Source organism: Typopeltis vanoorti, chromosome 1, assembly GCF_054136105.1.
Source record: "Typopeltis vanoorti isolate ZY-2024b chromosome 1, IOZ_Tvanoo_1.0, whole genome shotgun sequence".
NCBI classification, from domain to species: Eukaryota; Metazoa; Arthropoda; class Arachnida; order Uropygi; family Thelyphonidae; genus Typopeltis; species Typopeltis vanoorti.
Window position 1 is genome coordinate 172,334,993 of NC_143549.1, and position 26,115 is coordinate 172,361,107.

Here is a 26,115-nt window from a genome sequence, read left to right on the forward strand (position 1 = left end):
ATTCTTTTCACCCCAAAGTGCATAACCTTACACTTTGCCACATTAAATTGACATCCATTTTTCCTAGCCCCAGTCCTCCAAACTAAATCATCCTGTAAAATTTTGACATCCTGTGCACTCAAAATTGCTCTACCCAACTTTGCATCATCAGCAAAGAAGTGAACACTTCCTCTCAAATCCTATATCACTGATGAACAAATTGAAAAGCAGTGGTCCAAGAACAGAGCCCTGCGGCACACCACTAGTCACAAGCCATCTTTTAGACTCCACTCCTGCATAAACCACTCTCTGGTATCTCTCCTTCAACCACCCTCCTATCCATCTCACCAACCCTATATCTATCCCCATCTGCTCCAGTTTACTGATTAGGGTTCCATGTGGTATCCTGTCAAAGGCCTTGGCAAGGTTCAGTAGTATCACTGTAAACCCATTACCCCTATCCAGTTCAGCTGTCACTGTGTTATAAAACGTGAGCAAGTTACTGAGGCATGATCTACCCTTCACAAAACCATGTTGTCCCGTATACAATATCCCATTTTCATCTATCCAATCCTGTATTCTTTTCTTGACTAATTTCTCTAAGACCTTCACAATGATTCCTGATATGCTAATCGGTCGGTAATTTACAGCAGCAGTCTTGGAACCACCTTTATGCAGTGGAACTATTTCGCCCTCTTTCCACCCCATCGGGACTAACCCAGACCCGAGACTCAAATTAAACAAAATGGTCAAGGGTACTGACAATTCTTTAGCTGCTTCTCGTATGACACGAGCTGGTATACCATCCAATCCCACGGATGTATTGACATCGAGGTTATGCAATAGACTACTCACCTCCACTTCATTCACCACAATTCCCATATAATCTACTGGTTTATTCGTTTCTGCAATGTCACCACCTGGATGATATATACTTGCAAAGTGCTCACTCAGTAACTCAACTATATCAACTGATTCAGTTACCTCCCTACCATCGGCATTCTTTAAAATCATTCTGCCATGTACATTTTTCCTTTTACTTGCTACATATCTAAAAAACTGTTTAGGATTCTCTGTAGCCTGCATGGCCAATGTTCTTTCGTAATCCTTTTTTGCTTTTCTTACCACACTCGTTACCCTTCTGGCCTGCGCTTTATACCGTTCATGTGCCTGCAGGTCACCTTTCTCCTTAAATCCACTCCATAGTTGTTTCTTTTTTTTGTAGCTCAAGCTTAATGGTGTTATTCATCCATTTAAACCCTACTTGATTTATTATTAAGTATACAGTCAGCCATTGCTTCATGCAAACACTTCTTAACTGCCTCCCATGCACTATCAACTTCTAGTCCTTGCAGTTGTACATGCCATGGCACTGAACCAATCAAACTCCTAAGCTTGTCATACTTTCCAGCCCGATAATTCCACATGTACTCTGTCTTAATTGAAAATTCCACACCTTTAGCCACCTCCCAAGTCAAGACCCTATGATCACTCTCACCAATTGGTGGCAATGTGGTCATATTTGTTACAGCCAAATCCTCAAATGTAATTACTAGGTCAAGCACTCTCTGACCCCTAGTATTTTCCATTACATGCTGTCGCAGATAGTTATCCCTTAATAACTGCATAAAATCCAATTCCTTCCTCCCGTGTGTCCTCTCCTCACTCCAATCGATGCGACCATAGTTGAAATCTCTCATAATAATTACCCTCCTTCCACTCATTTCTTCTATTTGCTTGTGCATACTGTCACCACCATCTTTTCCATCACCTGGTCTATAGCAGCACCCAATTGTATATTTAGTTCTGCTCGCCACAATCTCACACCAAATGTCCTCAAATGTGCTCTTTTCTCTATCCTGCAATTCAACTTCTATTCTCCTTGGCTGTAGCTCATCAGCTGTCATCAACAATACTCCTCCCCCCATTTTATTCTCCCTGTCATTCCTGAACACACTATACCCATCACATTCAATCCCACTAGCTATATCATCTACAGTCAGCCATGATTCACTAATACCAATAACCTGTGGTCTGGAAGTGCCAACCATGGCCAAAAACTCTTCCTTCTTGTTCCTAATACTCCTAGCATTAGTGTACATGAATTTAAGACCCCCCATTAGCCCCAACCCTACCTTGATGCCTTATATTAACTATCCCACTCTGATTTGTTGTCCTTATTCGCTCGGGCATATTATATTCATTCATAGATTCAACTGCCTCCCTAAGGACTGTATATCTACCCCTCCTTAATAAATCTAGTTTCCCTGAATTTGCACATCCACTACATTCAGCAACACTTTCTCAAGTCTTCTTAAACCATAACCATTCAAATGCAAGCCATCCATCTTATATAGATCCTTTCGCCCATCGAACTCACTCCACACATCCACAAATTCCACACCACTCGTCATACATAACCCATACTTAAAGTGATTCGCAATTATGGCCCTCCTTTTAAACATTTCACTGTCATACCGTGGCAAAAGACTAATCATTCTAACTCTCTTACTCTTTTCTTTTGCTACCTCAAACAATTCATTCAGGTCTTCTATCATTTCCATTTTATCTCCTTTCAAATCATTCGTACCTGCCTCAACAATCATTTCTTTCACCCTTTCCTTTTGCTCTCTAAAAGACTCAGTTACATCCTTTATGGTTGCACCAGGTTGGTACGATTTTGTCAAATCCTCTACTAACACACCTCGTACTAACGAGTCTCCATACAGCACTCTATCCTTCATTTTGTTCATGTTTATACACCTATTTTTCCTGTCATACTTTTTATTATTGGCTGGTTCATTCAGTCGACTTTTGCTCATATGCTCTAGCTGCTGTTTTGCCCTTTGTATCGCACCATTCAACAACGCGATCTCACTTATTGCATCTATCTCATCTTTTTTATTCTCTGTAAAACCATTAATACTATTGTTGTGTCGGAAAATGTGATGAGTCATCTCCTTTTTCCGACCCAACATAGAGTTAGCTCAGAAGGAATGGATAAGGACATACTTATGCCTCCAAACAGAAAATGTGCTCATTAATGACCCAAGAACATGTGTATATCCAGATTAGTAAATTCTAAGTAATGTTAAAGTATCCCATAAACTAAATAGAGAAGGTTTGTTAAATCTATTAAGGTAGAAAATCATATATAAATTCTAAAAAGATGTGTACAAGCTAATAATAGTTTTAGGCCATGTCAAAGATAGTTCGTGGCCACGGTATCCAATCGGCAGCCACCATACGTATGACGACACCACCAAGTGAGGGCGCTGTTTTGGAGTATATAGGTTTCAATCGCTCTCTTTTTCTTCTCGTTTCATCGGTACCTGGTTTCCTGTGCGGAAGGCTGTATAGCTGTGAAAAGCTTGCCGCCAAGCATAGCAAGAATCTCCCCTTGCTATGTGTGCTACATGGATTAAAGCTGCAGCTATAGTGTGTCCAGACTCCTAAGAAGAAAGGGCCACTGATGAGTTAACATCAGTGTATAATTCAGTGTAAGAGTGTTTCGTTTCGTGTGGAACAAAGGAGCAGTGAAGCCGCCATTAAAGAAAGTACAGTAAAGAGATCCGAATATCCAGATAAAGCAAGAACGGTAAGCAGAAATCTTTTCATATTAATATCGGAGTAACCGTGGAGTAAGGAGAACTGGTCTTTAAGGACACAGCCCATTTCCGTGAAGTGTTACAAGAACTGTCTGCAGTTTGGACATTTTGTCTATATCTAAGGAAAAGGCATTTTAGGCTTGAGCCAAGTAGGAGACCGAGGCTACGAACTGTTTGTCTAGAGAATAATAATGTTATATTGTTAAAACCTAATTGAATGTTAACTAAGACCAAGGCAAAATATTAGCTTATTAATCTAATTAGCTACATAAAGTTAGATTAATTATTAGCTTTAGATATCTGTTTTTCCACTCAACAACATGAGTGGTTTGTTACTTTGTGAAGAAACTTTCTACAGCTGTCTCTGATCCAGAGTACTTTTACTACTTCTATATGGGAATATATGGATTCTGCATTAATTCAACTATGGTATGTTCATGGAGCTGTCTCCCACTTCAGACATATGTTCATCTGGAAGCTGCCTTTGAGGATCTCTCTTGCTCTCTGAGTGGAGAAGTAGGTGATTACTGCAAGCTTTGAGCTAGTGCTTTCTCTGTAGTGTTTTTTTTTTTTTTTACTTACTACTGTGTAGAGCTGGAGCTTGGCATTGTGCCTGTGGCTGTGCAGGGTTGAGGTTTAGCAGAGTTAAGAGATACTATTTAGATTTTTTTTAAAGCCTTTTTTTTTTTTTTTTTTTTTTTTTTTTTTTTTTTTTTTTTTGAGCCACACAAGATGAGAGTCATGAGTTTTTGGAATCCTGAAGTTATTGAACCAGTGGAATCCTCAGTAAAGTTTGAAACAGGCTGGCTAGTGACCCACCCAAAATGCAATGAACATCCAGAAGGAAGTGTGCTTTGCATTATCAAAGGTACTTCATGTGCAAACTTTATTTGCATGAAAATAAAGGATTAAGCAAGAATATTATTTCTTGGCAATTAGAAAATGTAATGAAAGGAAGGAACCTACTGATATTTTTCTGGGAAAACTGGAGGCTGTAGTTGTTAAGAAATGCTCCTATGAGGAAGGTTCTTCCATGGAGCAGAAGCAGATGGAATAAAAGAAGCAGATTTAGACTGTAAAGGAATGTTGGTTAGTAATCAAGCCCATCATCAATTTGAGGAATGCCATTTCACTGGAAAGTGTCATGCAAGTACCTGTTGAAAAGATATAGAACTACATGAGTTTGGTAAAACAGCAATTGAAATGAATCAATGATGAAATAGTCTTCAGATAGGCTTAAGGATAAGTTCAATTTGATTTATAGTTGTTGGACGTGTGAAAAATCTCATCTTGAATGGAAAAAGTTTAGAGGTATTTATCAGTCCAAGGAGAGCTCTGAACTTGTCTGATGAATTGTATATTATTGAAGCCAAGGGAAGATAAGTTGAAATCGATCCTTCTAGCAAGAAAAGAGACATGACTGAACTGCGTTTTGGTAGCATTGAAGATCACCAGGTTATCCTTACAATTTTTCAGACTGGTACAAAGATCAGTGTTTAAGCATTAATTGTTGAAGCTTGGGATATTTATGCAGTGCAAGGTTTGTTTATCAAATGAAGTAGGTGAATGTAGTACTATCATCAGCAAGATGATATGCCACAAACTATGCTACATCCTTTAGTAACTACTAGGTTCCCTGCATTCTACATGCATTGTTCATCACCTCCTAACATTTTTTACAATTATACTTCACTCACAACCATTATGGCATAAAGGTTGAGGAATGAATTGAGACATGTGTGGAGTAGGATAGGATGTTTAGAGAAAAAAAATTAGTGATAAGAGTGTAAGAAGTAACCTGCTAGTGAGTAGGTGAATCAAAGATGAATGACTGCAGTAGAATAGCAGAAAGTAAGGTAATGCTGTATGAGGGGACTAGGGAGGTGAAAGATGTCAAAATGGAGCAGGTGTGAAAAGTGTCTCAGAGGAGCAATGATAGGAGAAGAGGAAATGCAGAGGAGTTGGAACAAATAGTTTGCAAGGAATTGTAAATGACATAGTACAGAATTTGCAAGTATTGCTAGAGACAGTAAAGCAAGAGAGAGAGAGAGAAAGGGAGAAAAGCATTGATCATTAATGGCATGATATCTAGAATGTACAGGAATAGAGGAATTGAGTTTGTAAATGTAAAGGATAAATTTGAAAGAAGAAATGTAGTGCATGGAAGCTAGTTAATTATTATTATTATTATTATCATTATCATCAGAGCTACATAGAGTTAAGAGACTCCTCACGGAAGGTTCCAGTCTCTCTCTCTCTCTCTCTCTCTCACACACACACACACACACACATGCATACTGTGATGTAAATGAATTCACTCTCTCTGCACTCACGATGCTTTCAAGCAATGCATTCCAATCATCCACCCCACCACTCTCCATCCAAAAAACCTGATTTCTCTCTCCTTATACAGTTTCCAGGAATGGTCTCTTGTTTCCCCCTGTATCCAGCCATTGCATGAAAAATCTTATCCACATTAATCTGGTAATTATCCCTTACTAACTTATATGTCTAGATCATATCTCCCCTCCTTCTCTTCACTAGACTCTGTAATTTGCATTCTTTCAATCTGTCCTTATACTCAACATTACAGAGACCAGAAACCACCTTAAACAATTGTATTCGAACCCTCTCCAACATCTGTTCTTCCTTTTGAAAACAAGTTGACCGAATCTGTTCATAGTAATTCATATGCATTCCGATCAAAGCCTTGTACAATGGAATCATAACATACAGGAGGAAACAAGAGACCATTCCTGGAAAAAACTGTATAAGGAGAGCGAAATCAGTTTTTTTGGATGGAGAGTGGTGGGATGGATGATTGGAATGCATTTCTTGAAAGTGTGGTGAGTGCAGAGAGAGTGAATTAATTTACATCACAGTATGCATGTGTGTGTGTGTGAGAGAGAGAGAGAGAGTTCATTTACATCACAGTATGTGTGTGTGTGTGTTTGTTTGTTTTTACATTGCTTTCGCCCATGACACCGATCTATGGAAATCAAAGGGGAATTGCAAATAAAAAAATTGTTATGGAAGATATATAAAGAGAGAGAGAGAAAGGTTGAACAATTACATAAAGAATATAAGGCTCAATCTAGAAGTGTGACTAGTGTAGTGTGGATAGCAAATTAGGATATGAGATAAGACTAGCATTGCAGTTCATAGATAATTCCAAGGAGTAATTTTTTATATGACAAGCGGAAGGAGAAATGATCGTGTTGATTGCAATACTGAGGCAAGTGATGTGAAGTCATTAGCATTTATATATGAGTTGCCAAGTCTTGAAGTTACTTCACATGCAAACTTTGTTTGCCTACACTTGGATAAATGATTAAACCAAGAATATGATTTCTTGGCATCTTTAATTTATAGACATGATTGTGAACAAATAACCTTCTAGATGGAGATAATAGTCACATGATTAGTGCAAATGATGTAGTACATCTGTGACTTTTTAACAATCACTTTATTGGGGTGTTGCATCCCGGTAAAGCCAGCTTTATTCTTTGCAGGATAGGGATGGTTGCAGGATAAGAGTGAATGAAGTATTCATCTGTTTTATTGATTATAAGAAAGCTTTTGATTGTGTAGATCACTACAGATTGTATGTTAAAGATACCAAGCAATTTTAAACCTGGTTTTACTCCATTTTTTCCCAAGTAAGCAAACAGACAAAATGTCAAGTTTGCACCTGCAATAGATGCAAGACTAGCTGATCCTACAGGTAGTGCAAGACCAAGGCAACTCGTGGTAAAGGTGGAGCAAGCTCTGATCACTAATCTTAATATTTACCCTTAATGCCAAAACACATCTCCAAGAAGGGGATGTATGATGTTTTGTATTAAAGGCAAGGGGCCGCTACCCAGACTGGTTTCGACCTTTATTGAAGCCTCATCAGTGGGAGCCAGGCTAGAAATATCAAGATTTAGTAATGCAGAGCTTGTAAGTATTTTACCAAAACAAGTTACCATAAGGTGTTATAACCTTATTAAATAAAATCTCAGGAGGAGATATAAATGTAGAAAGTATTTTTAACTTGGGTATAATTATGTTAAAGATACCAAGCAATTTTAAACCTGGTTTTACTCCATTTTTTTCCAAGTAAGCAAACAGACAAAATGTCAAGTTTGCGCCTGCAATAGATGCAAGACTAGCTCATCCTACAGGTAGTGTAAGACCAAGGCAACTCGTGGTAAAGGTTCCACCTTTACCACAAGTTACTTTGTCTACCATGAGAACCTTTCTACACTACAGATTGTAGATTGTAATGAGATCAATGAGAATACCTGAACATCTAATTCTCTCGATAAGAGAGCTGTATGACAACCAAGAAGCTTCAGTAAAAACAGTCTTTGGAGAAACAGACAGTATTCAAGTGGAAAAAGGAGTGCAGCAGGATTCTTTACTGTTGTCCTACCTTTTTAATATTTATAGTAAATATATTATGAAAATGGCTGATTTAGATAAAAATCCAGCTGCAATTAAAATTGGTGGCAGAAAAATAAATAATTTAAGATATGCAGATGATTCTACCCTTATAGCAGAAACTAAGGAAGATCTAGAGCAGTTGATTCTATTGGTAAAAATGGAAAGTAACAAAGCCAGGCTTAATTTAAACATCAGCAAACAAAAGTGATGTTTACTTGCAGTTTTAATGAATTTATAATAGAGGGAGATAAAATAGAAATTGTTGAAAGTTATGATTTACTTGGATCCAGAATCAAAAATGATTGTAAATGATGTGAAGATGAAATTAAAAGAAGAATAGTCATGGGGAGAAAAAAGTAATGTTAAACCTGACAAAATTATGAAAGCTAGAGGTGTGAGTAAGGCCACAAAAGTTAGAATTGCAAAGCAAGGATATTTCCAGTAGTGATGTATGGATGTGAATGTTGGATTATCAAGAAGAAAGATAGAAAGCAAATTGATTCATTTGAATTATAGTGTGGAGGAGAATATTAAGAATCCCATGGACTGCAGGAATGACCAGTAAGAAGGTTTTGGAGACTATAAAGACAGAATGCTCCTTGGAGACATTGACTGCTAAACAGAATTTGATGTTCTTTGGACATATTATGCAAGCTGATCAATCATTGGAAAGGGCAGTTATGTCGGGGTAGATTAAGGGAAGAAGAAGAAGACCACAAAAGAGTTGAATGGACAACATAAAAGAACTTACCAACTTGAACTTACAATTACTGAAAGAACAAGGCATGAGCCTGAGTGGGATGGAGAGCCTTAGTTCACAGAATCACTAAGAGTCAAAAATGATTGGATGGCACATAACAACAACAACCAGAGAGTTACGTTTTTGGGGAAGGACTGCATGGGGGAGTAGGACAATTACAAGTGGCATTCCACTGAGTTCATTATTGGTACCTTTACTGTCTGGCCTATGTACTCAAAGCATCACAAGATTACAGGAAAGTATTCATATGCTTGCAGATAATGTGAAACTTGGAAAAGTTATTTCTAGCTCTTCTAAAGGATTTGAATAAACTGGAAATTTGGGGTTATCAAATGAAGATATTAGTTTAACACGTTTGCTGCCACACTCCTCAGACATAGTTTGTTTCCGTACACCGGGCACTTTCGTGCCTTCAAGGTCACTACGAGTAATATCGTAGCCAGCTTATCAGACAGAATTTTGTTTCATAGGCCAACTACGAGTGATCTCGTATCACTTCCACCTATATATTACATGCACTGACGACGGTGTTTATTGCGTCTAGTCTAGTTTTAGTTTCTAGTCTCTAAGAACCTTCAATTTTGCCATGTAAAAGAAAACTTACTGATATAGAAGTAGAAGCTTATGCTAATATGAATGATGATGAATTTCATGAAATATTTGGTTCCGATTCCGAAGATGATCTTACAGATGACTCTAGCGGTGACTCAGATGATGAAGAAACTTTTGAAGATGAAGTTAGCATCCAGCCACATACATCAGCATCTACTTATTGGGAAAATTCAGAACAAGATCCCTTACAATTTCACTTTGTTAAAACTGCAGGTTTTAAAATTGACACTGGAAATTTCAGTATCAAAAGGTTAGTTGAACTTTTATTTTCTGAAGATTTTCTCACAATTTTAGTAGAACAAACCAATTTATATGCTTTACAAAATATTGAGCAAAGCCGAGCACAGATCAAAAAAAGTCAAAGAATTTCAAACTGGAATGCAACAGACATACCTGAAATGAAATTATTTCTTGGACTTTTACTTCATATAGGTCCTTGTAATTTACCGTCTATTGAGCATTATTGGAGTACAAATCAACTTTACAATTTGCCATTTTGGTGTTCTAAAATGAGCCGAAATCGATTTCAAATTTTATTGCATCATTTGCATTTTGCAGATAATTCTTAATTCCCAAACAGCTAATGATAAATTGCACAAATTAAAACTAGTCCTAGATCATTTTAATAGTGTAATGCGAAATAGTACATACCAGACAGAAAGTTATGTATTGATGAGTCAATGGTGGTGTGGCACGGTAGACTGACGTTTCGGCAATACATAAAAAACAAAAAACATAAATGTGGCGTGAAATTCTATGAACTATATGAATCGAATGGATTGGTGATAAAAATAATAAATAATAATGGTGATAAAAAAAATAAAAAATGATAATAAAATAATGCAAAATGGTACATACCAGACAGAAAGTTATGTATTGATGAGTCAATGGTGGTGTGGCACGGTAGACTGACGTTTCAGCAATACATAAAAAAACAAAAAACATAAATGTGGCATGAAATTCTATGAACTATGTGAATCGAATGGATTGGTGATAAAAATAAAAATTTATAGGGAAAATCTGAATCCTCTTTAGTGAAAATGGGTCACACATATGATATGCTATGTCTAAATATTCTTCCACTTGATGGAAGAATATTTAGACATGTATTGCATATGGACAATTTTTATAATTCTGTAGCTCTGACGGAATTGTTTACCGACAAAACAACGTATGTGTGTGGAACGCTGAGAAATAATAGGAAAATCAATCCACCAGATGTTATTCAGAAGAAACTAAAGAAAGGGGAATTTGTCTGGCAAAGAAGAGGTCCTGTTGTAGTCAGCAAATGGAAGGGTAAGAGGGAAGTTCTTTCAATTTCAAATATGCACAAATTTGAAATGGTTGAAGCGCAAAATCGGAATGGTAAATTTCAGTTAAAACAAAATATCGTTAGGGATCATAATTTGGGTATGTCAGGCACCGATCTTTCTGATCAAATACATTCTTACTATTCCACCTTACGAAAGACAATTAGATGGCCAAAGAAATTCGCAATATGCATTTTTGAGGTATACATTCAAAATGCGCATAAATTTTATAACATGATTACTGGAAATGCAATGACTGCATTAAAATTTAGAGATCAATTTATCTCAGTTTTTGTTGGGATGGATGAGCTTACATTATCAGGGAATATCAGGAGGAATCGGGATTTTCATTATTTGGAAATTTTACCACCAACAGAAAAAAAAAAAATTTCCAACATAGCCATGGCGTGTATGTACATACACGAAACAAACGATGATGCAAAACACATTATTATTATTGTCCTGTTTGCTAGAAAAACCACCATTGTGCATGGTAAATTGTTTTAAAATGTACATTCTTAATTTGAATAAATTGTTTTTTTTATTTTATTGATTGGTTTTTATTTTTATTTATTTTATTAGTTTTAAATTGATTTACAAATTACGTGTTATACTATGGATTAATTCGTGCTTGGCATAGGAGGTTGGTAATCGACATACGAGTATATTCATAGTTGGCTTCTGAGACACATATATAATATACTATATTTTAGTTGAAATTATTTCCCTTCTAGCATGCCCCCAGACATGCTCTCTGCTTTATTTAGAATCCAAGGGTTCAAATTAAGGTAATTATACTAAGGGTTAACTCATGTTTGGCATAGGAGGTCAGTAAATCGACATACAAGTATACTCATAGTTGGCTTGTGAAGATCATACGAATTACAAGCAGACTTGTAGTTGGCAGCGAACGTATTAGTATAGCTAAATGGAGCATTACCTAGAGGAATTAGAGGAAGCCAAGGGTCTTAGAATGATAGTAGATAGAAATTTGAAGTTTAGAGGACACATCACAAGGGATGTGAAGACAACCTCAAGGATAGTTGGCTGTGGTACTGAAGATTATGTTAACTAGCAGAGGTAAGAGGGTAGTACTGAGGATTATATTAACCAGCAATGTTAAGAAGATTCAATTATAACATGGTGATCAGACCACATCTTTATTACTTCTGGATTATCTGGCCAATAGGTTTTGAAGGGGGATGAAGTAACTGTGGAGGAGTACAGAGACAGATAACAAAAATGATACTGGGACTACAGAATATTCTTATTATGAGATTAATGTGTGTTAGGGTTTAAGTGCTCGCAGAACTGATGTTGGAAGCTTAAAGGAGTGAAACAGCACTGAGAAATTATTAAAAATTATTAACACATACACACAAAGGCAACACAAACTCTCTGGCCTGGTTAGTCAAGCGGTTAGGATGTCTACTTTCCAATTAATAGGTCACTGGTTCAGATTCTGCCATGGGTCTGGATGTTTGTGAATGTCTTTAGGTGGGGGATGAATTTCATTGTCCAGTATGAGACACTTCCCCCACTTATTGGAGGCCTAAAATGGAATAAAAAGTTCCATTTTTGATCTCTAGAGCAGGATTTCTGGATCAGGTTAAAGAAGAAAAAAAAAAAAAACTGAAAAAATATATATTCTTATTATTATTACCCAAGACCCCATGGAGTCAAAGACTCATCTAGGAGGTCCTTTTATCATACACACAGCTCATCATACTGTGCTTTAAACACACTCAAATTCTCTGCAGACACTACACTCTCAGGCAAGGCATTCCAATCATTCACCACTCTGCATGAAAAAAAAACTGTTCTCACTCTCCTACTCACACCATCTTTAGTTTCCAGGGATGACCTCTGGTTCTCTCATGATCTCCCACTATTTTCTGTAGAACCTCTCCAGCATTGATCCTATAACAACCTTTTACTAACTTGTAGGTCTATTGTATCTCCCCACTTCCTCCTGTCCACCAGGCTCTGCAAGTTGCATCTTCTCAATCTTTCCTCATACTCGACATTCCAGAGGTTAGAAACTACCTTTGTCAGTTGCCTCTGGACCCTTTCCAACATCTCTTCGCCATTCTGAAAACCAGGTGACCAAATCTGGGCACAATAGTCCATGTGTGGCCTAATCAAAGCCTTATACAATGGAACAAGAATCTCCTTACTTCTACAAATTATCTGCATCATTCCCAGAAGCCTTTGTGCTGTTTTCACAGTTTTGGCAATGTGTCCCCTAAATTTCAGATCCTTATCGACTGTCATCCCCAGATCTTTTATTTCCTCCACTTCATATATCTTCATCAAGCATAAATTCTGCATCCAATTTTTGTTTTCCAAATTTTAAAACCTTACATTTTGCAACATTGAACTCGCATCCCCATTCCCGTGGCCAATCACTGAATTTATTCAAGTCTTCTTGTAAGGGCACAACATCTTCTCTACTCTTCATGGTTCATCTCAACTTTGCATCATCTGCCAACAACTAAATATCTCCACCCAAATCTTCTCCAATATTATTAATATGCAAGTTAAACAGCAATGGCCCTAAAACAATGGACTTCAGGTACACCAACAGTAACTTTTCTTTTCCTGGATATCACTCCCCCATACAGAACTTGTTGATACCTATCAGATAGCCAGTCTCCAATCCAATGCACCAATCTAATATCCAACCCCATCTGCTCTAGTTTGACTATCAACTTATTATGCAGTAATCTATCAAAAGCCTTTGCAGAATCTAAATATAATACTTTGTATTCTTCTCCTCTGTACATGGAAGCAGTCACCTTATTGTAATAAGTGAGTAGATTACTAAAACATGACTTCCTTTTAGCAAATCCATGCTGTTCATCAAAGATAATACCATTGTTATCAACCCAATTCTGGATCCTAGTTCTCACAAGCTTCTCCAACAACTTAACCACAGCACCTGATACTCAAATAGGCCTATAATTGGATGCTTGAGTTCTATCACCTCCCTTATGAAGCAGCACAATCTTCTCTCCTTCCACTCCTTTAGAACTTGACCCAGTGCAGGACTCATATCAAAAAGATATGTCAAGGCAGATGCCAACTCCCTGGCACATTCCCTCAGAATATGTGGTGATATATTTTCAAGTTTCATAGCCTTATTTGCATCTAGTTTGCTCAACTCCCCATACACATCTTGCTCGCTTACAGTCAATATCTCTTCCTGTATCATCAACTGCTCATAACCTCTCCATGAAGTCACATTCACAAGATTGAAAGACCTTTATGAACTGCTCATTAAGTATCTGCACCACACTTCTGCAACAGCTGTCTTTATACCATTTTCTCCAATCAATGTCTTCCTTCCATAATCATTCCTTTTTTTTTTTTTTGCTGGCTACATATCGAAAGAACTCCTTAGGATTCTTTTTGGCTTCATTAGCTAACTTCTGTTCATGCCTCTCTTTAGCCACCCTCACCAACCAAGTCCACCTGCCTTTCCTGGTCTTTGTAGTCCACATGGAATTGGTTATTTTCACTTCTCTTATGCTGCCTCCATAATGCCTTTTTTGCAAAAAAGGCATTATGGAGGCAGCATTAGAGAAGTGGAAGTAACCAATTTCATGAGGTCTACAAAGACCAGGCAAGGAATCCTAGGGAGTTCTTTATCACGGAGTTCTTAATCTCTTTATCACATGCTTAATCGCATGCTTAACCTGTATTGCATGCTTAATCGCTTTATTCATCCAATTCACACTTACCTTATTTAACCTTCTCACATTTGGAATACATTTAGACATTGCATCTACTAGATAGTTTTTGAAAATCCCCTAACTACATTGATCTCTTTTCCAGCTAACTCCTCATTCCATGTTATACCTGCAAGCCATCTCCTGAGCTCTTCATAATCACCCTCCTTGTAGTTCCATATATACCCTTTTCTTACAGAGGTCCTCACATTGCTGCCAACCACCCAGGTAATCACCTAACGGTCATCTCACCAATTGGTGGGTGATTTGACACTTCATTTATAATTACATCCTCTGATGAGATGACCAAATTCAAGACCCTCAATCTTCGTGTGCCCTCTGTTACATACTGTCTGAGACAGTAATCCCTCAAAAACTGAAGAAACTCATTTTCTTTACTTCCAGCCTATATTGCCATAATTAAAATTGCCCATAATGATCACGCTTTTCTTATTTGCTTGGCCAATATGATTATACATTTCATTATCACTACCATCCACATTTCCTGGTCTATAACAACATCCAACCAAGTATTTCATTTCATTCACCTCTATCTCACACCATACTGCCTTAAAACCACTCTATTTCCCTCTTGCATTTCTACTTTGTATGGACATAACTCTTTCTCTATCATCAATAACACTCCCCCTCCCTTTTTATCCCTTCTATCCTCACGAAACACATCAAACCGTTTCCTCTCTATTCCTAAAATAACAAAAAACGAATAAAATAAATAAAAGTAGGGGAAAAAAAATCCTAACCTACCCAATGTACTGTAGTTTATATGTAGTGAAATTCATGAATGAATTTCACTATTAGAATTTTATTAGGCGAGTTCACCCTCTGTGAACCCATTGGCAGCACCCATTGTGGCACCTATTGGTAGCTTCAGATGTAAAGTGGGATCTTGCAATATTAGTGCTTCCCATATTTTGGAAGTTTTATGCAACCATATTTATTCAAATTGTGCTAATTTTTGAGAGTGATAGATTCTAAAATAGTCTTTCTCTTCTAAATTTACTGCAGTGGAGCATGGCCATCTTTTTCCAGTTGATTTTATAAGCCATATTCAAAGTATTGTCTAGAATTTTCAATTGACCATAGCCATGATTGCATTTTTTTAAATGTATGTATATGTATTTTTTATGTTCTTCTGTGCAGATATGGCTGATCTTCTTTTCTGTCTACTATAGAAACTTGCTGGAACAGAGAACTATATACACCAGGAACCAAGAGAGCGGAGGAAGTTGGTCTTTAGTGGAGCAGATAAGAGTAGTTAGTTTCAGGTGGGGCTTGAAAGCTGTGCAGAGATAATATTTCTTTAAAATTTAGGCTATTTTTTTCTGATGTTCCTCGGACCTAGGGGATCATAATAGCATTATCCTGTAGCATCTGATAGACAAGAAGACAAAAGAAAATATGGTCGAGACATTTATGCAGTTGAGAGGTATTTACCTGACTTTTAAATTTATCCCTTGAAGGTTTTCATTTAATAGAACAAGGGGAAGCAACAAGGTAAAGAGGCCATTCATTGAAGTTGCTAACAGAAGTGGTGAGTAAGAAGTAAGGTTTTGCATGGAGAGTGGTAGGAGTATGAAATGTGCCTTAGAGGGTGGTGATGCAGATTAAAGAATTTAAGAAGTGATAGAATAGACTTTATGTTAATGTGGATTGGTGAATTCCATGAAAGTAAGTAAAAATATCTCCAGAGCAAGAGATATCTTCTATGCTAGCCAGGCATATGGATTCTAAGTTAGATTTCTATTTTTTTCATTTGCTAACATCTTGTTATGTTTTAATCCTTTGTTGCTTAATTATATGTTTCATTATTTAATTTAAAATACCAATTATAGATTTTATGGAATTTATTACTGATTATATACTACAACAGTAAATTTATTGTATAATGTAGGAAAATCTTCAACTGTTAAAAGCTGATCCTGATTCTCAAGCCTGGAAAAATTATGTTGATTACATTGATGAGATAGTTAAAGTAGGATTATTTAAAACTATACGTTGCAGCCTTCAATATTTATTAGATAATACAGACTCTAAAGCTCAGGGACATGTAAGTATTATATTACAGACACATTTATGTAAAAAAAAAATCGAATTTTAAAAGCTTCTGAATTGACATGTGATATGCTTTATTACAAGTGCACATATCTTGATATATCAGTATTTTGAGAATTCTGTATATTAAATAATTGATGTAAATAATCATAGAAAGAAACAGAGAGTAAAAGAATTACTACTTACTTAAAAATTTGTTGTATTTTACTCAAATTACCTACTCGCATGCCAGTAGTGGGTATAATTTGCATGCCTGCTAACTTCCTTGGATGTGGTAGTCGTTGTTCTGGCTCCCTCTCCTTTTATGATTGTCTTTAGCTGAGAGATGAATTTCATTGCCAAGTGTGAGACCACTATGACACTTAATGAGACTACTGCTCCACCTTTATTTTATTTTTTTTATTTTCTAACTTTGGTCACACATGTAGGAATAGAAGAGGCCTTACGCCACAACAGTATCCTGTGCTACCCCACTCAAAACCTGTGGATTTGAGGTCATTCTCTGGTAAGTCCTCCATGCTGGTGTGCCTTGTAATGCACATAAAGAGAATATCTTAAAATGGTATGCAAGAAGTCATGAATGAGTTGCTTGTTCATGCAAAAAAAGAAGACTGGGAGAGTAAAAGTTTTGAATCTGTTGTCACGATATGATAGAGGTGAATGGAAATTGTGTGATTGTGCGAATGATATGTATTGTGAAGGTATTGCGTGAATGGCAGCTAGTGTGTGAATAATGGATCTCCCACAATGAATCGTTTGACTTCTTGAAGATACCTGTATAATAGTAATAATAATAATAATACTTGTCCTGGAGTTGATTGTGATACAGCAAGAATTGAAGGAGGACTTCTCAAAATAGTAATGAAAACAGGTTTTCTAGAACAAGAGATTTTTGGATGAAGAATGAAACTGGAAAATGTATTTGTTTAGTGTTTTGTGAGCAAATGCCAGAAGTGTGAAGTAAGAAGAGAAGATACTGAGAGGTACAGAGGTACCTCTTTTTACAAAGTCCTTGGTAAAAAGAGGAAGTGAAATGAAATGGATAGATGGTATGGTATGTCTGGAGTGACATACCATCATTTCAACTCTCTGAAGATCAGTCACTCCAGACATACCCTCAGTGAAATGGATAGATGGTATGTCTGGAGTGACTGATATTCAGAGAGTTGAAACTCTAGAAAAGCATATAATAGGACCACCTGGAAACAACTGGTGTGGTACTTTGCCTGGGAGTGGAGTGGAGTAACCATACAACATCTGATCATGCCAACCAATGAACCTGAGGATAAATGGATAGAAGATCTGAAATAACTCAACATTCTATCTAATCACAAGTTATAACCCATTCATATCTCAGGATAGAAATTTGTATGCAACAAGAATGATTTGTCTTTTGTCAGAACTCATATTTTTCTTTCTTGAACTAAAGTAGGTTATAATGCCTCTAATATGTACAAGGAAAATTGTGGCCAAGGCTTCCTTGTCCATTAAGTTTATAAGGGATTTTATTGCTAAATCTTTCTTGATAACTCTCACATCCATAAACTTTCTTGTTCCTTATAAACTTTTTCAGTGGCTCACCACATCAGACTTATTGTATAATCCATTTCCATATTTGATTTCCATTCTTACTAAAAATTGTGTCTAAAATAGCTGCATTTTACTCGTTTTACAGTTGATGTTTTCCACGTGTCTTGTTTTTGTAGTATTTTATATTTTTATTTGGTTATTTTCATATGATATTTGTCACTTTATGTGGAGGTTTAATGGATTTTTTACAACACTCAAAAAGAATTAAAATAGAATTTAATACTTCCTATATTTCGTCCTAGTCACTAGGACATCTACGGGGATTACAAAACAATTAATGTAACATGCACACAAAAACTTACAATACTAAGCCCAACCACGTGGGTGACACTAAAGTCCTGTCTAGGTGGAGTGCCCTCTAAGGGCAGTAGTAGGTGGCCTGGAATGTAAGGTGGGACCTCTGGTGATGAGTGTTTTCCAAATCTTCGGAAGCTTAATGCAACCGTATTTATTAAGATTTCGTCTGAGAGCTGCTGCTGCTGCTTCTAAGAAAAGTCTCTCTTTCTTGAATTTGCTGTGGTGGAGCATGGTGGTTTTCTTCCATGATACTCTGTGGGTGGTGTCCAAAACATGGTCAGCCAAGCCTGAATGTCCATAGTTGTGTTTAACAATGTACGACTTGTGTTCCTCCAGGCGGATGGATGCTGATCTGCCTGTCTGTCCAAAGTACGCAAGCTTACAGGAACAGGGTACTCTGTAAACTCCAGGCAGAGAGAGAGAGGAGGGAGCTGATCTTTCGTAGAACAGATAAGGGTAGCGAGTTTGCGGTAGGGCTTATATACTGTGTGTAGGTTATACTTTTTTAATATCTTGGCTATTTTTTCCGAAGTGAAACAGATGTAGGGTATGGTGATGGCATTTTTAAAATCTTGTTGACGAGAGGGACGTGGAATGGGTGAGGAATTGATTATTTTTTTGATACTGTGTTCACTGTAGCCATTGGAGAGGAAAGTTCTATGTGGTTAAGCTTAGTAGTGAGGGCGGTTCCACTGGAACAAAGATTGTAGGCTCTCTTGGTAAGAGTTTTGTTGATGCCATATTGTTGCCAGAGGTGGTGGTTTGAGAGTTTGTGAATGTATCTGCCTGTGTGTATGTGGGTTTTCTGTATACAGTGAAGGAAAGTGTATCATTAGACAGGCGTGTGACTAAGGTGTCTAGGAAGGGTAAACAATTGTCCTTTTCCTTTTCCATAGTAAACTGGATTCTTGGATGTAGGCTATTGAGATGACTGAGGAAGGAGTCTAACGTTTCTGGGCCATGAGGCCAAATAGAGAACACATCATCTACATATCTTAGCCAGATAGAAGGTTTGAGTGGGGCTGAGTCTATGGTTCATTTTTCGAAATCTGTAAGGTGGTGCACCACCAGGGCGACTCCTTGCAAAGGTGGAGCAAAATACTATCACTCCTATCTCAGTATTCTCCCATAATGCAAAACACATCTCCTTGCTTATATGTTTAATGTTATGCATTAAGGGAAGGGCCACTACCCAGACTAGTTTCGACCTTTATTGAGGTCTCTTCAGTGGGAGCCAGGCCCAAGTGGAGATACCAGCCAAAAGTATTAGCAAGGTCATCTCTACCTATAGGAGTTGCCAAATGGTGCGCCACCTTTTTAAAAAATTACTCTGGATTTAGAGAAAGATGTTGAAAGTTTATTTTTCACTTGGTTAGAATATAATAAATTTAGTTTAATCCTTTATCCAAGTGTGAGCAAACAAAGTTTGCACCTGAAAATATCTTCAGGACTGGAGTAAGGTGGTGCAACACCAGGTCAACTCCTTGCAAAGGTGGAGCAAGTACTATCACTCCTATCACAGTATTCTCACATAATACAAAACACATCTCTTTGCTTATATGTTTAATGTTATGCATTAAGGGAAGGGCCACTACCCAGACTAGTTTCGACCTTTATTGAGGTCTCTTCAGTGGGAGCCAGGCCCAAGTGGAGATACCAGCCAAAAGTATTAGCAAGGTCATCTCTACCTGTAGGAGTTGCCAAATGGTGCGCCACCTTTTTAAAAAATTACTCTGGATTTAGAGAAAGATGTTGAAAGTTTATTTTTCACTTGGTTAGAATATAATAAATTTAGTTTAATTCTTTATCCAAGTGTGAGCAAACAAAGTTTGCACCTGAAAATATCTTCAGGACTGGAGTAAGGTGGTGCAACACCAGGGCAACTCCTTGCAAAGGTGGAGCAAGTACTATCACTCCTATCACAGTATTCTCACATAATACAAAACACATCTCCTTGCTTATATGTTTAATGTTATGCATTAAGGGAAGGGCCACTACCCAGACTAGTTTCGACCTTTATTGAGGTCTCTTCAGTGGGAGCCAGGCCCAAGTGGAGATACCAGCCAGAAGTATTAGCAAGGTCATCTCTACCTATAGGAGTTGCCAAATGGTGCGCCACCTTTTTAAAAAATTACTCTGGATTTAGAGAAAGATGTTGAAAGTTTATTTTTCACTTGGTTAGAATATAATAAATTTAGTTTAATTCTTTATCCAAGTGTGAGCAAACAAAGTTTGCACCTGAAAATATCTTCAGGACTGGAGTAAGGTGGTGCAACACCAGAGCAACTCCTTGTAAAGGTGGAGCAAGCTACTATCACTCCTATCTCAGTGTCTTCCATAATGCAAAACGCATCTCCTTGCGGATATGTTTAATGTTATACATTAAGGGAAGGGCCAGTACCCAGACTAGTTTCGACCTTTATTGAGGTCTCTTCATTGGGAGGCTGGCCCAAGTGGAGATACCAGCCAGAAGTATTAGCAAGGTCATCTCTACCTATAGGAGTTGCCAAATGGTTAATGCATAACATTAAACATATCCACAAGGAGATGTGTTTTGCATTATGGGAGATACTGAGATAGAACCGATAGTATCTTGCTCCACCTTTGCAAGGAGTCGTCCCGGTGTTGCACCACCTTACTCCAGTCCTGAAGATATTTTCCGGCGCAAACTTTGTTTGCTCGCACTTGGATAAAGGATTAAACTAAATTTATTATATTCTAACCAAGTGAAAAATAAACTTTCAAAATATAGGTATCAGTATACTAAATTCCTGTTACAAAATATATAGCAGAATCTTAAATAACAAACTAATGAAATATTCCGAAAACTTTATTCTAGAAGTACAGAATGGATTTAGAAAAGGACGATCATGTATAGACCCGGCCTTTTGCTTAAAATTAATAATAGAGAAAAGAAGAGAATATAATTTAGAAACACATATTGCATTTATTGACTTTGAAAAAGCATTTGACAAAGTTAAAAGAAACATATTATTTAACATATTAAAAGAAAGACAAATACCAAATAATATCCTAAAAGCTGTCATAAGTATATATGAAAATAATCAAATACAAATAAGATTAAATCATGAGCTATCATATACAAGAGAGATAAACCAAGGGGTCCGACAGGGATGTCCCCTCTCAGCAACTCTTTTTAATATCTACTTAAATGAAATAATAATAAAATGGAGTAAAAGTTTACTTCAAGGAATTAAACTTTCACCCACAGTTAACTTAAACACCCTCCTCTTTGCAGACGACCAAATAATAATTACAAATTCTGAAGATAACTTACAGAAAGCTATTTTAGATCTAAATGATATATCCAAAGATTATGGTATGATAATTTCAATGGAAAAATCAAAAACTATGACCTTTAAAGGACAAAATCCAGCAAGAACTAAAATAGTACTAGATAACAAGATCTTAGAACAGGTGAATTCATTTAACTACCTAGGATGTATGATCACATATGAAAATGAAAAAAATATAAACGTAAAAATTGCAAAATATTTTAAAATAACAAGTGTAATTAACTCAATATTTAAACCAAACCTAGTTCAAAAACAAACCAGACTAAAAGTATACAATACATTAGCCCTACCAGTATTAATGTATGGAAGAGAAATCTGGACAATAAAACAAAAAGACAAACAAAGATTAACGACAGCAGAATTGAAGTTTATGAGAAAAACTGCAAAATGTACCCTATTTGGTCACAAAAGAAACGAAGATATTATGAAAGAATTAAACCAAGAACCAGTAATAGAAAAATTTAAAGAATATAAACATAAATGGATGGAACACATTCAAAGAATGAAAACCGAAATATTACCAAAACAAGCCTTAAAGTACAAGCCATTAGGAAAAAGAAAACGAGGAGACGTCCTCTTAAACGATTCAACGATGACTTATAAGGCCAGAACAGGCCATGCTAGGCCTTAATTCTTGATATGCATGATGATTTGATGATATGATTTTTCAAAAATTATCAGATATTTTGAGTGAAATTAGTTTTGCAGAAGATGATTTTACAGGGAGAGATTGTAAAGTGTTTTGTATTTTCAGGGAGGATACAGGAAAAGGATGAAAGGAGGGGGGGGGGTATTACTGATGATAGCTATAGAACTGCAGCGAACAAAAGAAGCTAAGCAGGATGAGTTCAGAGCTGAAGGAAATAGCATATTTTAGACTTTCCTGGTGTGATATAGGTGTGGCAGGTATTTTCTGCTTTAGCCTAGGGATTCACAGAAAAATGCAGATACCATGCTTTGGCAAATTATTATTATCATTATTATTATTAAACAATACCTCATGGAGTCAAAGACTCATCTAGGAGGTCCTTTTATCTCACACACATCTCATCATACAGTGTCTTAAACACATTCAAACTCCTTCAGACACCACACTCTCAGGCAAGGCATTCCAATCACTCACAACTCTGCACGAAAAAACCTGCCTCTCACACCCTCTTTATACAGTTTTCAGGGATGACCTCTGATTCTCCCCTGATCTCCAAATATTCTCTGTAGAACTTCTCCACCATTGATCCTATAACAACTCCTTAACAACTTGTAGGTCTCTATCATATCTCCCCTCTTCCTTCTCTCCACTAGACTCTGCAAATTACATCTTTTCAATCTTTCCTCACACTCGATATTCCAGAGGTCAGAAACTACCTTAGTCAGTCGCCTTTGGACCCTTTCCAACATCTCTTCATCCTTCTGAAAACCAGGTGACCAAATCTGGGCACAATAGTCCGTTTGTGGCCTAATCAAAGCCTTATACAATGGAACAAGAATCTCCCTACTTCTACACGTTAGTGTCCTCCGCATCATTCCCAGAAGTCTTTGTGTTGTCCTCACAATTTTGGCGATGTGTCCCCTAAATTTTAGAACCTTATCCACTATCACCCCCAGATCTCTTATTTCCTCCAATTCCAACAATATATTCTCACCAAGCATAAATTCTGCATCCCATCTTTGTTTTCCAAATTTTAAAACCTTACATTTTGCAACATTGAATTCACATCCCCATTTCCATGCCCAATCAATCAATCTATTCAAGTCTTCCTGTAAGGCCACAACATCTTCACTACACTTCATGGTTCGTCCCAACTTTGCATCATCTGCAAAGAACTGAATAGCTCCATCCAAATCTTCGCCAATATCATTAATATACAAGTTAAATAGTAATGGCCCTAAAACAGACCGCTGAGGCACTCCACTAGTGACTTTCCTTTTCCTGAATATTGCACTCCCATACACAACTTGTTGATACCTATCAGATAGCCAGTCTTCAGTCCAATGCACTAATCTAATATCCAACCCCATCTGCTCTAGTTTGACTAGCAACTTATCATGAGGTTCTCTAGCAAAAGCTTTTGCGAAATCCAAGTATATTACTGTGTATCCTTCTCCTCTGTCCAAGGAAGCAGTCACTTTATTGTAATAAGTAAGTAGATTACTAAAACATGACCTCCCTTTAGCAAATCCATGCTGTCCATCAAAGATTATACCATTGTTGTCAACCCAACTCTGGATCCTAGTTCTCACAAGCTTCTCCAACAACTTAACCACAACACCTGACACACAGATAGGCCTATAGTTTGACGCTTGAGTTCGATCACCTCCTTTATGAAGTGGCACAATCTTGCCCTCCTTCCACTCTTTAGAAACTTGACCAAGTGCAAGACTCGTATTAAATAAATATGTCAAGGCAAGTGTCAACTCTCTGGCACATTCCTTCAGAATACGTGGTGATATGTTATCATGTCCCACAGCCTTATTTACATCTAGTTTACTCAACTCCCCAAACACCTCTTGCTCACTTACAGTCAGTCTCTCCTCCCCATCATCAACTGCTCTCACTCTCTCCATGAAGTCACATTCACAAGATTGAAAGATCTTTATGAACTGCTCATTAATTATCTCTGCCACACATTCTGCAACAGCTGTCTTTATACCATTTCTTCCAGTCAATGTCATCCTTCCATAATCATTCTTTCTTTTGCTGGCTACATCTTGAAAGAACTCCTTAGGATTGTTTTTGGCTTCATTAGCTAACTGCTGTTCATACCTCTCTATAGCTACTCTCACCAACCAAGTCACCATCCTTGCCTGGTCTTTGTAGACCTCATGAAATTGGTTACTTCCACTTCTCTTATGCCTCCACAATGCCCTTTTTCTCTGTATTGCATGCTTAATCTCTTTATTCATCCATTTCACACCTACCTTATTTAACCTTCGCACCCATGGTATACATTTGGACATTGCATCTACTAAATAGTTTTTGAAAATCCCCCAAACTGCATTGATCTCTTTTCCAGCTAACTCCCCATTCCATGCTACACCTGCAAGCTGTCTCCTGAGCTCTTCATAATCCACCCCCCTTGTAGTTCCACATATACCCTTTTTTCACAGGGGGTCCTTGAACTGCTGGCAAGCACCCAAGTAATCACCCCATGATCACTTTCACCAATTGTTGGATGATTTGACACCTCATTGATAATTACATCCTCCGATGAGGTGACCAAATCCAAGACCCTTAATCCTCGTGTGCCCTCTGTTACATACTGTCTGAGGTAGTTATCCCTCAAAAACTCAACAAACTCATTTTCTTTACTTCCAGTTGCTATCTTTTCATTCCAGTCTATATTGCCATAATTAAAATCACCCATAATGATCACCCTTTTCTTATTTGACTATACATTTCACTATCACCACCATCCACATTTCCAGGTCTATAACAACATCCCACCAAGTATTTTATTCTATTTACCTCTATCTCACACCATACTGCCTCAAAACCACTGGCCCTATTTCCCTCTTGCATCTCTACCTTGTATGGACATAACTCTTTCTCTATCATCAATAGCACTCCCCCCCTCCCTTTTTACCCCTTCTATCCTCACAAAACACATCATACCTTTCCATCCCTATTCTTGTAAGGATGTCGCCCTCATCTAACCATGTCTCACTTATTCCGACAATCTCTGGGTGCACAGACGCAATTAGTGCAACCATTTCATCCACCTTGTTCTTATACTTCTAGCATTGGTATACAAACACAACAACTCATTTCTGGATCTACAGCTAGTTCCACTGATACCACTCACGCGATGTGATCTCTCCATGCTGGAATGGGGCCATTTCCTTTTCTGCTTCTTCATTTTAGAACTCTTTTCACTTCCATCTGTTTCCTCTTGATCCCTGGTCATCCCATTACTTTCCTGCCTACACATGCTCTTACCTCCTCTTGGAGCATCCCCGTTTCCCTGCTCCTCTTGCACACCCATTCTCTCATTTTCTATACTCATACCACTCACTTCCCCATTCATTTCCACTTCTTCAATCTCTCCTGTCTTACTCTTCTGATCTTCCACATCACTCCCCTCTTGATCTGATTCATTCTCTCTATTCACTTCTCTACTTTCCAGCAGTAGTCTCTCCAAGCGACTCACACCATAACCACTCAAATGCAGTCCATCGCTCCCATACAGTTCACTTTGTCCCTCAAACTCATTCCACACATTAACAAACTGTACTCCCATCTCCTCACACATTTCAGCCAGAATATCATTCATAATCCTTGCTCTCCACCTCATTTCACCACAATCATACCTAGGCAACACACTGACTACCCTTCCTGTCACACTATTCTCTTTTATCTTTCCAAGCAGTCTCCTGACATTCATTTTGACATGCTCTTTTTTCTCTCTCAAA

General features: G+C 37.4%; 1 protein-coding gene across 1 annotated transcript in view; it reads left to right on the forward strand.

Moving 5' to 3' along the window:
• The window catches only part of Dhc93AB (Dynein heavy chain at 93AB), a 1,274,973-nt gene that overhangs the window by 324,837 nt on the left and 924,021 nt on the right, over nucleotides 1-26,115 (forward strand). Inside the window, exon 15 of the mRNA XM_090403805.1 lies at nucleotides 16,341-16,496. Within this exon, the coding sequence (XP_090259931.1) occupies nucleotides 16,341-16,496 (156 nt within the window). The remainder of the gene's footprint in view (nucleotides 1-16,340; nucleotides 16,497-26,115) is intronic.